Below are 15,333 nucleotides of genomic sequence, written 5' to 3' on the forward strand. Positions count from 1 at the left end.
TTAGTATTTGGGATTAGCAACTTGGTGTTCTTTTTACTATTTTTGCATGTATATATTTGATTTTGCCTGCTAGACTTCCCAGAAGTAAAGGTTTCTTACAATTTCTATTCCTGCCAGAACTTAACGTAGTGCTTTTCTGTAGTGTTTTGGTAGATAATTGTTGGTTCTTCCTCCCAGCTCACTAGCATCTTTCCATAGTGACTTCCCTCTTTCCAACCCAAGGAAGGAGCAGGATCTATATGGGTGGACTCTTAGCAGCCATGTGCTCATGTGTGTCTCCATAACAAAATGAGTCAACCGGAGTTCAGTTTGTTCTCTGGCATTTGGAATCTGAATGAAAAGAAAAATTTGGTCTCTTTCTTCAGGGGGATGTTCTGTTAATAGAAACATGATCAAAGGCCACATTTTCTATATGTGGGTGGAAGAAACAAAAGAAGTCGGCCTATACAAGGGGAAGAATGAGGTCAGTCCAGATAAAAACACAAAGATGAAAATTTCAAAGAGGATGTCAGGAAATCCAAACAACAGTTCTTGAAGCACACCTATATTGTTAGCCTTTGGATTTATAATATATAATTTATAATAAATAAATTTAAAATAAATAATTTATAGTAAATAAAGCGAACTCCTCCTTTTTCCCCCTTAAACAAACTGTAGGAGCTGAAGTTACTTACAATCAGTCTAATATAAATAGGATTTATGTATCTGGTATTGATAATGATAATGCTGACTGTGATACATGTCAAATGAATCTTATACTTCGGTTTATTTGCCATCTCAGGGGATGATAAAATGAAGACTGGAGGATGATGCTCTGTAATATATTACCCTAAACCAATGATGTTTCTTAAATTAAAGTCTTCAGAGCACTTGCATCAAAGTCACCTGGACTGCTCTTCTAAAATGGACATTACCTGGGAGAAAATATTTGCAAATTATATATCTAATGAGTCACTACTCAAAATGTACAAAAAACTCATACAACCCAATAGAAAAACAAAAACAAAAACAAAATTTAAAAAAGTCCAAGCCAATTAAAAAATAGGCAGAGGATCTGAATGAACATTTTTCCATAGAAGACATACACATGGCCAACAGGTACATGAAAGGTGCTCAACATCACTAATTATCAGGGAAATGCAAATCAAAGTACAATGAGGTATCACCTCACACCTCTTAGAATGACATTAAAAAGACAAGAAATAGGGGCGCCTGGGTGGCTCAGTCGGTTAAGCGACTGCCTTCGGCTCAGGTCATGATCCTGGAGTCCCGGGATCGAGTCCCGCATCGGGCTCCCTGCTCGGCGGGGGGTCTGCTTCTCCCTCTGACCCTCCCCCCTCTCGTGCTCTCTCTCTCTCTCAAATAAATAAATAAATAAAATCTCTAAAAAAAAAAGACAAGAAATAAATATTGGCAAGAATGTGGAGAAAAGAGAACTCTTGTGCACTGTTGGTGGGAATGTGAATTGAATAAGAGATATCTGCATCCCCATATCCATTGTGGCATTACTTACAATAGCCAAGACATGCTAACAACTTAAGTGTCCATCGATGTCACATTTGGGACAACATGGATGGATCTTGAAGGCAATATACTAAATGAAATGAGCCAGACAGAGAAAGATAAGTGCTGTATGATCTCACTTATATGTGGAATCTTAAAACAAACAAACTCATAGAAGTAGAGAACAGATTGGTGGCTGCCAGAGGTTGGGGTGGAGTAGGGGATAGGGGAAAAAGTGTAAAGGTAGTTAAAAGGTAAAAACTTCCAGCTATAAGACAAATAAGTCCCGGGGACATAACTTGCAACATGATGGAAATAGTTAACAATATTTTATATTTGAAAGTTGCTAAGAAGTTGATCTTAAAAGTTCCTATAAGAAAAATTTGTAATTATGTGAGGTGATAGATGTTAACTAAACTAATTGCAGTAACCATTTTGTAATATATACACATATATCAAATAATTACGTTGTAAATTAGTATAAAGTTATATGTCAATTACATATCAATGAAACTGGAAAAAATAAAATAAATAAAACAGATATTCCTGGTTGTCATGGCTGACCTACTGCATCAGCATTTTTGGTGTTGGGATCAGAAATCTGAATTTTAATTAGGCTTCCAAAAGATTCACAGGCATTAGCTAATTTGTTTGGTAAGACCTATACATACTATTCTGAATCTGTTCAAAGATTCACCAGCTCATGCGATGGCTTTGACAGATACCAAATGTCAGGAGAACTTTATTCCCTGCATTCTAGATGTCATCCTCAAATCCTGGCTCCTTAAATTCTAGTAAAACTTTACAGTCTCATATCAGAAAATGAAACCAGAGCTATTTATAAATATTTTCTTTTTTTTATAAAGATTTTTTTTAAAGATTTTACTTATTTATTTGAGAGAGAGAATGAGATAGAGAGAGCATGAGAGGGGGGAGGGTCAGAGGGAGAAGCAGACCCCCCGCCGAGCAGGGAGCCCGATGCGGGACTCGATCCCGGGACTCCAGGATCATGACCTGAGCCGAAGGCAGTCGCTTAACCGACTGAGCCACCCAGGCGCCCCTATTTATAAATATTTTCAAGATGGAGTGCTCTTGCTACTAATTTCTCAGGTTCTTCTTCCAGCTGTCATTAAATCCAATGTCTGAGCCCAGTTTCCTTTACAATAAAGGAAGTTCTCACATGATTTAATAATGCTGGGCAAATCTAAGTCTGCTTCCTCCTATTCTGACCTCAGAATCAGTGTAAGCAGCCTCCATGTCTTTAACCTCTGTTTCCGTCTTAGAGTATCAAATTTAGTTTCATGCCTGTTGAGAGGTCTGAGTAATCATTAATTCACAGTGATTATGCCAAAATAATTAGATGTTTGAAGATAATATGCCTTGCCTTCCATTTTCTTCACTAAAAACTAGTAAAAAAAAATCTATTCAAATTTATATGGAAGATAACAAGTAAAATACAATTTTTTTTTTCAAAGTGTTGGTCTGTGGCCCCAAATATTATATAGAGGTCTTTATCTTATTATCACAGATGAATAAAACATTTAAATATCTCCTTCATGGCTGTTAAGGCACAGTAGAGTCAATTCATGCCCAGGGAGCTTTAATCACAGACCATCGTCATGATAAATGGTGAAAAGTCAGTGTGGGCTATCATGTCAATGGCTACTGGGGGAGTTTTTAATGGGAACATTGGCAGCATGCAGTTCATAACTACTTTTAAGGAACACTTCTGATTTAAAGGCTAAATGAGTATCATTACAGTATCTTTACATGTAGTATTTCTAGAGAAATTCCATTTTAAAAGGAGGCTGGTTATTGTAGTCAACGTATATAACAGATTTCTTGAGCGATGCAAATATTGTCAATGGTTTAAAGTTATATTGGTAGTGAGTGAATTACTGACTTTTAGGTTGAGCTATCAATTTTTAATTTTTTGTGACCCATTATATCATTCAAAATCAAGTATTAAAGTGGGGCCATGAAGAAAATATATCACATAACAAGAGAATAAGAAGAATCATGATAACAGTAAAGAGCAGGTTGGAAAGGTAGAAGATTTCTAAGAGTTTTTTATGTTGCTCCAGGTAGCACATATAATCTGCCTTGTTTTCTTTTTTTTAAAAACTCAATTTGCAGCCTCAAGCCCCAAACTAGAACCTACAGAAACTGTTTTTAAAAATACTACATAATTTAAAAAATAGCCATTATGGCCAAGTAGAACAGGGAAGGAATAAGAAGCAGACCATTTGAGAAAATAACACAATTCACAATCCAATGTGAATTTCCTAAAATTAAAAGTGTTCCTCTGAATGCTGGGAAGAGAATAAAAAAAATATATAGTTTAGCCAATCAGAAAAATAAAGTCCCTTTGTGTCTTACTGAATATTTGACAAAGATGCTGGATATTCAAATTGAATAAAAAAGGCTACCTGGATCTTTTTTTTTTTTTTTTTAGATTTTATTTATTTATTTGAGAGAGAGAATGAGATAGAGAGAGCATGAGGGGGGAGGGGCAGAGGGAGAAGCAGACTCCCTGCTGAGCAGGGAGCCCGATACGGGACTCGATCCCGGGACTCCAGGATCATGACCTGAGCCGAAGGCAGTCGCTTAACCAACTGAGCCACCCAGGCGCCCAAAGCCTACCTGGATCTTAAGGGTGGAGGTCCATTGGGCTACAGATATGTTTTGCTTCGCACACTAATTTAAAATAATGAAAAAGTGACAATTTGAAGACTTCAGAAAGTCCATGCAAATATCCAGATAGCCACAGGCCCCACTACTCCAGATATTCTTACATGGATCTTCTTCACATACTTGAAACCCATAGAGCCACTTGAGGTTGGGGATCCTCTTAGAGATTCTCACTGAAAGGGTAGAATGTTAGAACTGAGGGCGCCTGATGTCTCAGTCGATTACGCATCTGACTCTTGGTTTTGGCTCAGGCCATGATCTCGTGGGTCCTCAGATGGAGTCCTGCAATGGGCTCTACGCTCAGCAGGGAGTCTACTTGAAGATTCTCTCCCTCTGTCCCTTCCCCTATTTGTGCACGTCCTCGCGCACGTGCAATCTCTCTCTCTCTGAAATACATAAACAATCTTAAAAAAAAAAGAATCCTTTAAGCATGTTAGAACTGGTAGGGAACTGAGAGACCATCTAATCCAACGGCCTCATTTCAAGTTGATAAAACAGGCACTTGGTTGCGAGGAGCATTACGTGTTGTATGTAAGTGATGAATCACTAAATTCTACACCTGAAACTAATAATACGTTGTATGTTAACTAACCAGAATTTAAATAAAAACTTAAGAAAAAAAACAGTTGATACAACAGAAACCAAAAGGGTAACAGGGATGTGTTTTAAGACTTTCCCATTAAGTAAATCAATAGAAACTCTTTATGGAAGTATTTGGACTGATCAGGTACCCAACAATCTTTTGTTGTTTGGCACAACAAGACTCTAGTTTTACCTTTTAATCTTATGCTAAGTCAAATTTGACCTAAAAGAATAATGATGGTTTAGTTATCAATTCATGAGTTGGTTTTAGAATGAGTCCCTATTGCTGGGGAATATCAGAAATATCCAATTTTAAAACTTTCTACTTGATAAATACCACAATGTCCAAATACACACAAATATACAAAGACTTTTCATTCACTTTCATCAAGAATTCACACAGAACTTATAAGGATTCTGGAATTTTAAAATACTATTCAGTTCACCATTGCTTCAAAAATAGGCAACTTTTCAGGAACATATTACTATCTTAATATTAATTCTGGCATTATTTTAAGACTGAAAGCTAAAATCATGCTCATATACATTGTGTACATAATTAAAGGGTTTTAGGGTCAAGGAAAACTAAGTATACAGAGAAATCGACTTATTCCCTGTCAACTCTCTTTTTCAGGGATGCTTCTGGCCACGAATTAGTGTATTTAGCACCCATCTGGTATACAAGGAAGTTTATCAATTCAATATATTCTATGAACTAAAAACCAGGAAAGAAAAATCAACCTCATTAAGTAACATTGAATATCAGATATTCAACACATCTTAAAACTGCAACTACTATATTGATTTTACAGACACTTTTAAGTTGCCTATTTACTACCAAATTCTATATCTGATTCACAGTCATGTTTAAAAGAAAAAACACCAGTGAAGTTAGTTTTTAAGAATAGAAGAGGGGGACAACTCTTGAAATTACTTGCAAGTATAAATGCACTGAAATACCTCATATTCCTGGGAAAACTTCAAGTTGTCATTTGCTTTCAACCTTTCAATGTGATCTGCAAGTTCCAAGATAGGAATTGGAGGATGGCTAGCCATACCTATTAAAAGGAAAGAAGAAACACAGTTGAAAACAAATGCAAAACAATGGTGACTATTCCAAAATATAGAGAATACTATAGTTAGAAATGGCCTGAAAATATGTGAGTAGTAAAGATGTTTAATGTGAGGAAGCAGGCAGATAGTTTGGTTACTCAAAGCAGGACATGCTCTGGAAGGATGAATTTTGTAGCCAAATGAAAAGTCACCAAGCATAATCCCCAAACTAACACTCCTAGTGTAAAAGAAAGCGTTATTGTGCTATGAATCAATATGGTTAGAGCAGAGAAAACTGACAGTCAGGCTTGATGTCAACTTCTGCTTTGAGTAATGACTGTTATGTCATTTCAAACTCCTTCTCCTGCACTGTGTGAAATGGAAATTGTGTGGAATTAAATGGTGTAAAGTGAACTAAGAAAACAGACACTGAGAAAGACCTAAAAGGGAAAGAGTAGTAGCTTGATAGGAAACATAAAGTGACTTATGCATAATCAAGGGAAACTAACTTGAAGAATGAAGGTTACCAGGGTAACCGGAATCATCTGAACCTGCAAAGGAAATGATGATGTAAATAAAATAAAATAGAACGAATTTGTTAAAAAAATGAAATGGATAGTCTGATATACTTTTTTTAAAGGACTGATAAAAATGTTGCACGTTTTTACAGGATTCACTAGACATTGTGACTTGATTAAGAAGGCAGTCGCTTAACCTGGAGGTGACTGACATTCACATGCAAACATGGACACAAAGAATGACATGCACCACAGTTCATAGACGATAATCACTGATGACAAAATCAGACACCAAACTGAGTTTCAAAAATGTTTCCACTAGTAGCAGATTGTAGAGGTTGGGGTTGTGGCCTTCACCTGGACATTTATAAATGGCCACACTAACAGTTTTGTGGTATTTGCCCCAGGTCCCCATTTTTCAACCCCAGCAAACCTACAATCTACTTCAGGTGTAAACATCTTTGTCCACAAATGGGAAATGAATGCAGGAGAGTGAGCAGATGGTGAATGGACAAGGAAGGAAAGGGGATGGAAAAAGAAAGAAAGCAGTGACAGGGACAGCACATCTTAGTTCAGTCTGCCAGCTGAAGTGATATGTTTCACAGATTCTGTTAAAAATAATCCACCACTAATTTTGGTGATTCCTGTGTCTTTCCAATGTTTTTTCACTTTTCATGTGATTTACATTTCATTTCTTTGTGATTAAATTTTTAAGAGTACCATGAGAGAGCATCGCTGACTCATGTCTTATGGGTACAAATTCCAGCTGGCTAGAAAAACTTGAACTAGCATGCCCCCAGGGAAGCTTCTGAAGCTGAAAAAGAATGGGGGAGGAGCTCAAACTGGAAGCCAAGTTGACATTCTGCTGTCCTGGGACTCTTTGGAAGGTATTAGGCTATGGAACAGTGACCATAAGTCAACAAGACATGTGATTATTTTATGGGCATTTTAGAAATTGTGCCATTTATTGAAAGCCACCTAGTAAGTTCCATTATCTCAAATGTCAAATTATCAATGGTTTTGGTAAGTTAAGTAAAAAACTATTTTGCTTCTTCCAGACAATCCTTTTAGTACACTGTTAAAATAGGTGGTGTTTTAGTGTTTATAGCTTCCAGTCAACTAAAATGTTAATGGAAGATCCCATAAAAATGAGTTGGCTTAGAAATAGAAACACTTTGTTGCGGATATAATTATGTATTTGAACCAAAATGTTGGAGCCCATTTCTGGAACTTTTCCATAAAGGTGGTAGAATTGAACTAATTTATATTCTGTGGAGGGAATAGGTGGGTGACAGGGGTCTAATAGTTAAAGTGATCTTATCCAGATGAGGCACCCCCAATGACAAGAATGGAAATGCAAAGGCACAAGAGACTCTAGGCTTATCTGGAAATGGAAATGGACTGATGTAGACATCCATTACAGTGCTTTAACAGAGAAAATAAAGAGACAAAGATGTTTAGACCTTTTCGAGCGAATCGTGGGAGAGAGTTATTATCATATATGGACTGAGTGGTGGTTTGGCTAGAGAGGGAGGACACAGAGCCAACCAGGGAGGCGTAGGGGACTGAATTACTGCTCAAAGCTGCAAAAAGTAAAGCCAGTTGGAGATGGGAAAAGTATTAGTATAACAGCAGTAGAAGACCATAATAATCAACCAAAGATGTGATCAACATATTTACTTTGGAAGCTAATTACACAGAAATCCAAGTAAACCTATACTGACTTATCTTCTAAATCAGGATGTATATATCATATGCAAAGATAGCACAGCATTCAAGAATCATTGTTAAAGACACATCAATATGTATCATGTTCCATCACAATTCTAGGACAAGTAAAAATGGCAGAATGGATGTTTCATGGAAAGAGGAGGAGAATATGTGGGATTCTGATGGTACAAGAGAAGGAATCCTAGACTAGAATATGGATAAGAGTTCTTCTGGTTTTGCCATCTACTAATAGGGACAAATCACCTGCTATCAAGAACCTCAATTTTTTATCTGTAAAATAAAACTGCAGAGCCAGGTAACTTCTGGAGTCACTTCCTTCTTTATAACTCTCACTTCTACCTCCTGTAGACAGGATGTCTAAACATATGGAACAACAGAGAAGGGTCTCTTGGGCACAGTTCTCATGTAAGTGAGATAGCTGATACTGCTATTTCTGATATGATAACTTTTTACCAGTTTGTTACTGTTTTTCACAGCCCATCAATCACCTACCATCCATGTATGCTTTAGGGCAAAACATATTAAGGTCATCCTCAGAATGAAAACGAGGCTTTCATTCTGTTCTGCTAATCAAGTTTTACAAGTTTCAGACTTGTAAAACTTGATTAGCAGTTAATAAGTCATAAGTAACAACATAAAGTTGTAACATCTGATTATCAATTTTTAAATTTATTTTCTTAAAAGGTGGAAGCACAAATCCTGGAGTTTTTTGTTGTTTTTGTTTGAAGGTTTTTTTTGTGGGTTTTTTTGGGGGGGACGCAGAGAGAGGGATGTGAGAAAGAGGTACAAATACTAGAAGAAACAATTTCACAGGAAAAAAAAAAGAACTTTTCTGATGGAAACTGACAAGGCAACCAAAAGGCTGCAGAGAGGAAGAATTTCACAGGCACAGAGAAAGGTGGTGACTGGCTTACTACATGATGCTATTAGTTACATGTTCCCTTACACCTTTGTACTAGAAAGAAAGCTTATTTCTCTGAGATGCTGAAGTTCTAAATTTGCTTTTTTGGGAAAAAGTAGATATATGAACACATATCAGTAGCTTCTTTGGTTTTCTTATATATCATCATCTTTTGATGATACTATATTTATTTTAGTCTTCTGTCCAATGCTGGAGGCCAGGGCTCAGAGGGGCTGCCACACTGTAAGTAAAGGCTTTTTACAATATTTCAAAAAAAATCTGTAATTGGCAATCTCTATCAAAATGGTAAATGTGCCTACCCTAGGACCTTGTACTTGCATTTCCAGGTGTCTAATATTTCGAGGTAGCAACAAAGATGTGAAAAGATGTGTGCTCTCCGTACCGCTTACTGCAGTATTATTTGCAAGAGTGAAACATGGAAAATAGCTTCCATTAATACGTAATGAGTCAATACATTTTGTGTCATCTGTAGAAGAGAATAGCATCAATACCACTGGCTGCTAAGAAGGAGATAAAACCTAATACACTAACTTGGAAAAAGGTCTATGTTTATGTAGTTAAACGTTAAAACAGGAAATTTTATGTATATCACCTGTCTGTCTATAGACGTGCTATACATTTTTATTAATTAAAGAATTGTATATACATGTGAAAAAATCTGGAAGCATATCATGGGGCGGTATATGGTAACTATGCCTGAGGGGGAAATTTGGAGTAGTTATAGGGAATCTTTTACTTATATTTTAAATACGCCTCCCCCCCAAAAAGAAGAAAAATAAGAAGTGGGGGGATAAAGAGTAATTTCTATTTTCTAAATGTGCTTTTTTCACCTTTTCCAATTTATGAAAATTTTCAAACATACAAAATATTTACTATAATGAACACCTGTGTAGCCACAACCTATGTACAATTGTTAACAAGATTATTTTCTACTTTACACAATTCCTCCAATAAATGTGTATTGCTTTTGTAATTAAGAACAAGAATTATTTGAGGTACAGGTTATATAAGAAGACTTGGAAACATTTTTTTACACACAAAAAGAACTTTCCTCCCAACCTAGGCTAATGGACACAGTTCACTTTGTTTTAACATGTAACTCATCTATCAACTCATCTTAGTGCACACCCAGCTACTGCTGTCCACAAAGATGTATGAAGATTAATAGAGGTTTATTTTAAAACCATCTTTTTTTTTAAGATTTTATTTATTTTATTTCATTGACAGAGAGAGACAGAGAGACAGCGTGAGAGGGAACACAAGCAGGCGGGGGGTGGGAGAGGGAGAAGCGGGCTTCCAGCTGGGCAGGGAGCCCGATGAGGGACTCGACCCTGGGACTCTGGTATCATGACCTGAGCCGAAGGCAGTTGCTTAACCAAGTGAGCCACGCAGGCTCCCCTAAAACCATCTTTTAATAAGTGGGTATTTCCCCTTCCTCTGTAGAGCTTACAGACTTGTAAAACTTGATTAGCAGTTAATAAGTCTATCAAATTCTTCGACAACATCTCTTTCCTTTTCTCATTTTATTCAATTTTCCATTTGAAGTCGTAAGTCTAACTTTAGCTAAATGATACCTTCTTATACACTTAGGACTCTAATTTTGCAGGTCATGGGTGATACAAACAATGGTATTTGAATTGCATGTTTCATACTAGTTCTTACTGACCCAGTATAACAATAAATGATGACTAATTATTGCCAACTATCTATTTTTTAATAGATTGTGTAGTTTAGGTTCTAAAAATAAATGAGTTGAATACTGCCAACTCAGACAGTATTCCGGCTAATAAGCATATTCATGGGAAACACCTACAAACAGAGTACTACCCACTCTCCTGAGGGTGTTAGCCTTCCTCGCCCTGTTCAGATGCTTGAATATAGCGTTTCACCAATACAGTGACTAGACTGTCATCCAAAATTTGGAAAGTGTGCTAAAGCAATGTTTTTCTTTTTCTCACAACCGTGCAAAGATGGTTCTACTGAAAACAACAGATTTCTCTGCCTTTACTTGGTGCCTTAGTGGAGAGACAGTGGACAGGAATCTGATGTTTCCTTTTCCTGACCCGGCGATAGGTGTGTCTGTAGTATTCCAGTGAAGGGCATATTTCTTTGAAGTATTTAAACTTTCAGGATACTGTATTTATATGGACTTTGGAATGTATTTTCAATACCTTTGGAGTATGGGGTAGAATTGAGGGAAAATCATCTGCCTCCTTATATTCTAGGCTCTTCAACAAGAAATACTTAAAAAGTAAATAGTTTTTCCATTCCCAAGATATTTTTTTAAAACAAAAGTATAATTTATAGAATTAGTGAACTAAATGATGTGCTTCCTTTACCTTCTGAAATACCTTTCATTTCAAATGGAAGTCTTTGTTTGATATTTTATCTTTCTCAACAGATCCATCAGAAGTGGAAGTGAACTTGCTTTCATGAACAAGTTCAGGTGCTAGGGGCTGACACATGAATCACAGGTTTTTTATTTCATTGAAAGTCATTTGTCTGGAGTGAAGGTGTGGGTGGTTAATTCCCTACTTATGCATACCATTAATAAGAACTGTCAAAATTTATGTTTGTGGATAAACGATTTTACTTCCAAAGGTATGATGTATATAAAAGCACATTTCAGACAGTGAGAGGGTTTAAAATCCAAAAATTAAGGAGCATCATATCATTTGCTGAGCAACACCTAGTAAAGGGATCATTTTATTGCATCAGGGAGGAAAGCCATTGATTATTTGTGAACAAGAGGAGAGGAAAAAGTACAAAAATGTTATTTGGTTAACAACACTACCTATTATCCTATTGGCAAGTAATTAAGGCTATTTGTAGCCATTGCTTAGAATCTGTACTGGCTGAAGCAAATGGTCACATTATTATGAATTTCACATTAATAGCTGAGTCTATATTCTTTGTCAACTGGTGAAATTTTCAGGACAGCAGGCCGGGAGCTTGGGAGGTAAATAGACTGTTTCAATAAATGAAGCTCAAGTAGATTGCTTACCTGAGCTAAAAGGCACAACACAGTGCTTCCTCAGTGAGCAGATGTGCTAGGACCTTAGGACAATATCTCCTGTTCTATTTTCTTCCTCTATTAAACCCCTTTCTCCCTCTTTATTGATTTTGCCCACTTTATTTCATTACCCATTTGATGTAATAAGTCTAACCTTCATTAAATGATACCTCCTATAAACTTAGGCCCCCATTTCAGTTTTGTAAATCTATTGATGAGATAAGCAATGTCCCTTCAACTGCAACATTCATTCTCCTCTCCATCGACTTCTGTGAAATTTAACAAGCTCTCTCCATAAATGGATCTCATATTCCCACATACACTGGGAAAATTAGATTCTTTATAAACTTTTTTTTTATTAGACCATATTTGCAAAATTGCCCATAAAAGCGAGAAGTACTTAATAAATGGAGGTCTCTTGGTTGAAGTCATTTCTATTCCCTCCCTTGTTTGTAGTTGCCAGCACTCTGCTAATAATCCTTTCTACACAGTTCCCATTCATGCTTCCTATTTATGCCTGGAAACATACTCTGTTGGTGCTGGAATAGATGAGGGAGAGCACTCTTACTGCTCTTTTTCTTCTGGGGCTATCTTTGACTTTCCATTCACCCTATGCTATGCTTCTGTCTCTACTAGAAGACCAAGGTTGTTTCCAATACAGATCACACCTCACATAAAAGCCAGAAGCGGCAGGGCAGAGCAGCAAAATAACAGTCATTCTCTATGTCCACAATGTGCTGCTTTTGTAAAGAAATCCTATAACACATCATCTATGTGGCTTTTAGGTCCTCTATACATTGGTTTGGCCAAATTGAAAAGTGCATGAATTCCTGGGTGCATTATTATGAAGTTGCCTATAGCCTAAAGAAGTAGTACACTACTATTTCAGAAAGTGAACTGAGAAGGTTTACTACAGAAACTCAAATCATATCCATTTGCCTTAATGGGATAGCTAGATAAAGACTCAACAGGGAGCATCTACGAGACTACAACAATCCCAGAAGACTGCATAGGTTGATTTAATCATCATCACACGTGCATAGTCCACATTTATCAGCCTTTTAAAAAAATACATACAGGAGATTTTTGGCTACATGAACATTTTCTTCTACCTTTATGCTGTTGGAGGTATATCTTTGCTTTCAAAAAAAACCTGATTTTTAAAAAGTCTAACCACCTTTGAGATAGAACTTTAAAAATGACCCACATTTATGATGATGATTTGTATAGCCACTTTGAAAATGCCAGATGCTTCTTTCAACTGAATTGTTACTAGTTACTATGATACGTCTACATGTAAAAGAGAAAATACGCCAAACACAATACGTTGTATTCAAGTCAAAGTAATTCACTGCAAATGCATAGTCTAATAAATTTGTAGTGTATCCTACTGTGAGTTAGGAAGTCCATTTGACACATTTGCCAACAATTTGGTGAACAATAACATAACCAAATTTTAATCAGACTTTAGATCAGTTCTTTACTTTCTTAATTATCCTTAGGTATTATGACAGTGCCACTCAGTTTTATGTTTTTAGATCTCTTTACTACTTATGATTTTCCACTCATTTGGTATAAATAAAATTTACTTGAAAGAAAGCAAAATAAAGTTAGCCTCGAATTAATAATACTGTACAAAATGCCCCTTAGCAGGAATGACATGTTTGCTCTGTTGAAGCACTTAATGTTCTTTAAGAAACAAGTATATTTTTCTTAACCTCAATCACTTTATGTGCCTCCCCACAAGAAACCTAAATTGGCCAGTTATATGAAGTATAGGTAATTTTTTAAAAGAAACTAATTTTTGCCTCACTTTGTTTCTTTCCCTCTTACCCCCCCTTTCTTCAGTGAAACATAGATGCAAATTAATAGGAAAATTCAAAATAAATCTATTCTTTCCCCATGGAATGAATGATGCAACACCCATCCACCCATTCATTCACTTTATGAGAAACTGAATTCTTGCCAGATAGATGTCATTAAAAATAATAAACTGTGTTAAACCCCCCAAATGGTAGATATTCTTGCGAGACTATAGTTTTTCCAAAATTTGAAGATGAATTACATGTTTTCTCTTGTCTAATCCACCTCAGATTTGCAAAAAGAACTTTCCTTTCAAGACTTATGTATGGTGAATCTCAATAATATTACAATTAAAATCACGATAAACAAAATTGTTCTCGATAAAGAGATGTATTTATCTCTCAAAACAATATCAGTTGGCCAAAAAACTTTCAGCAAATACTGTATTATGGACAAGCTGAGTCCTGCCTCTTACCTGGTGTTTGAAAATTAAGGCGCCTCAGTTCTACTGGGTCTGTTGGATGGTGTGAAGGGACCTCCTTACTGTTGGGTATGCTGCTCTTTCTAGAGTCAGACTCTGCCCTCTTCCTATAGGGAGAAAAGAAAAACGTAAGAATAAAATAAAAAAGCAATAAAAACACTTAAAAAGCAAAGAGTCACGCAGCCCCCTCTCCCTCCCAACTTTCTATTTTAAACCATTTGACAGACCAGCTTTGCGACCTTGTTCAGGTTGCTTTTCCTCTCTTGGCCTAGACTGTTTCCTCAAGTCTAAAACTTTTATTTAAGTGAATGATCTCAAAGTTTGTCTAGAATTAAATTCTTCATTACCTCTACCTTTAGGCTTTAAGGGGGGTGTTGGAGAGATAAACTTGAGTCCTTGTTCAGCAAATCTCCTTTATCCACTGGTTCAATTTGTGAGGAACAGGGCAGAGTACCGCCAACAGCCAATGCTAATAGAGTACCAATAGCCATGAATGTGGTTACCACAGAGCAAACCTCTGAAACTACTGAGCCTCAAGCTGAAGAGCTGAATCCATACTCCCTTTTTCCTCTTTCCAAGATTATATGACTGATGGCTACAAAGAGGCCTGCATTGGATATTCCCATTAGGCAGACAAATACAGTTTGTTCTAAGATTCCAAGTTAGCCTAACACCCGGAAGGAGAATTAGCACAATGCAAGACCAACATCCCCTTTCTCTTTCAAATTAAAAAAAAAATAGTGTTGGCTGTTTGTAGTGTTAAGCTGTGATTAATATTTCATTAATGAAAGTCAACCACAGAAAGACCAGAGAAAAAGTAATTTCACCTACTGTGTCTCACTTTTCCAATGATTATTCATGGCATAGGAACCATTAATAGTGCCTTGTTATAAGTAATTCTTCACACAATTCATTTCATCTTTGTTTTAATTACTATCTACAACTTTTATTAAATACCTTTGTTTAGGGTGTGATAATGTAGTATTAACAAGTGTCTATGCAAGAAAGGTCAGGGTTTTCTTTTTTTTTTTTTTTA

At 36.4% G+C, this 15,333-nt stretch overlaps 1 protein-coding gene across 1 annotated transcript in view; it reads right to left on the reverse strand.

Annotated features, from left to right (window-relative positions):
- The window catches only part of PTPRD (protein tyrosine phosphatase receptor type D), a 325,556-nt gene that overhangs the window by 109,703 nt on the left and 200,520 nt on the right, over positions 1 to 15,333 (reverse strand). Inside the window, exons 24-26 of the mRNA XM_044920761.1 lie at positions 14,292 to 14,404; positions 6,339 to 6,380; positions 5,737 to 5,834 (exon numbers count right to left, since the gene is read on the reverse strand). Coding sequence (XP_044776696.1) covers positions 5,737 to 5,834; positions 6,339 to 6,380; positions 14,292 to 14,404 — 253 coding nt within the window. The remainder of the gene's footprint in view (positions 1 to 5,736; positions 5,835 to 6,338; positions 6,381 to 14,291; positions 14,405 to 15,333) is intronic.

This window comes from Neomonachus schauinslandi, chromosome 13 (genome assembly GCF_002201575.2).
Source record: "Neomonachus schauinslandi chromosome 13, ASM220157v2, whole genome shotgun sequence".
NCBI lineage: Eukaryota > Metazoa > Chordata > Mammalia > Carnivora > Phocidae > Neomonachus > Neomonachus schauinslandi.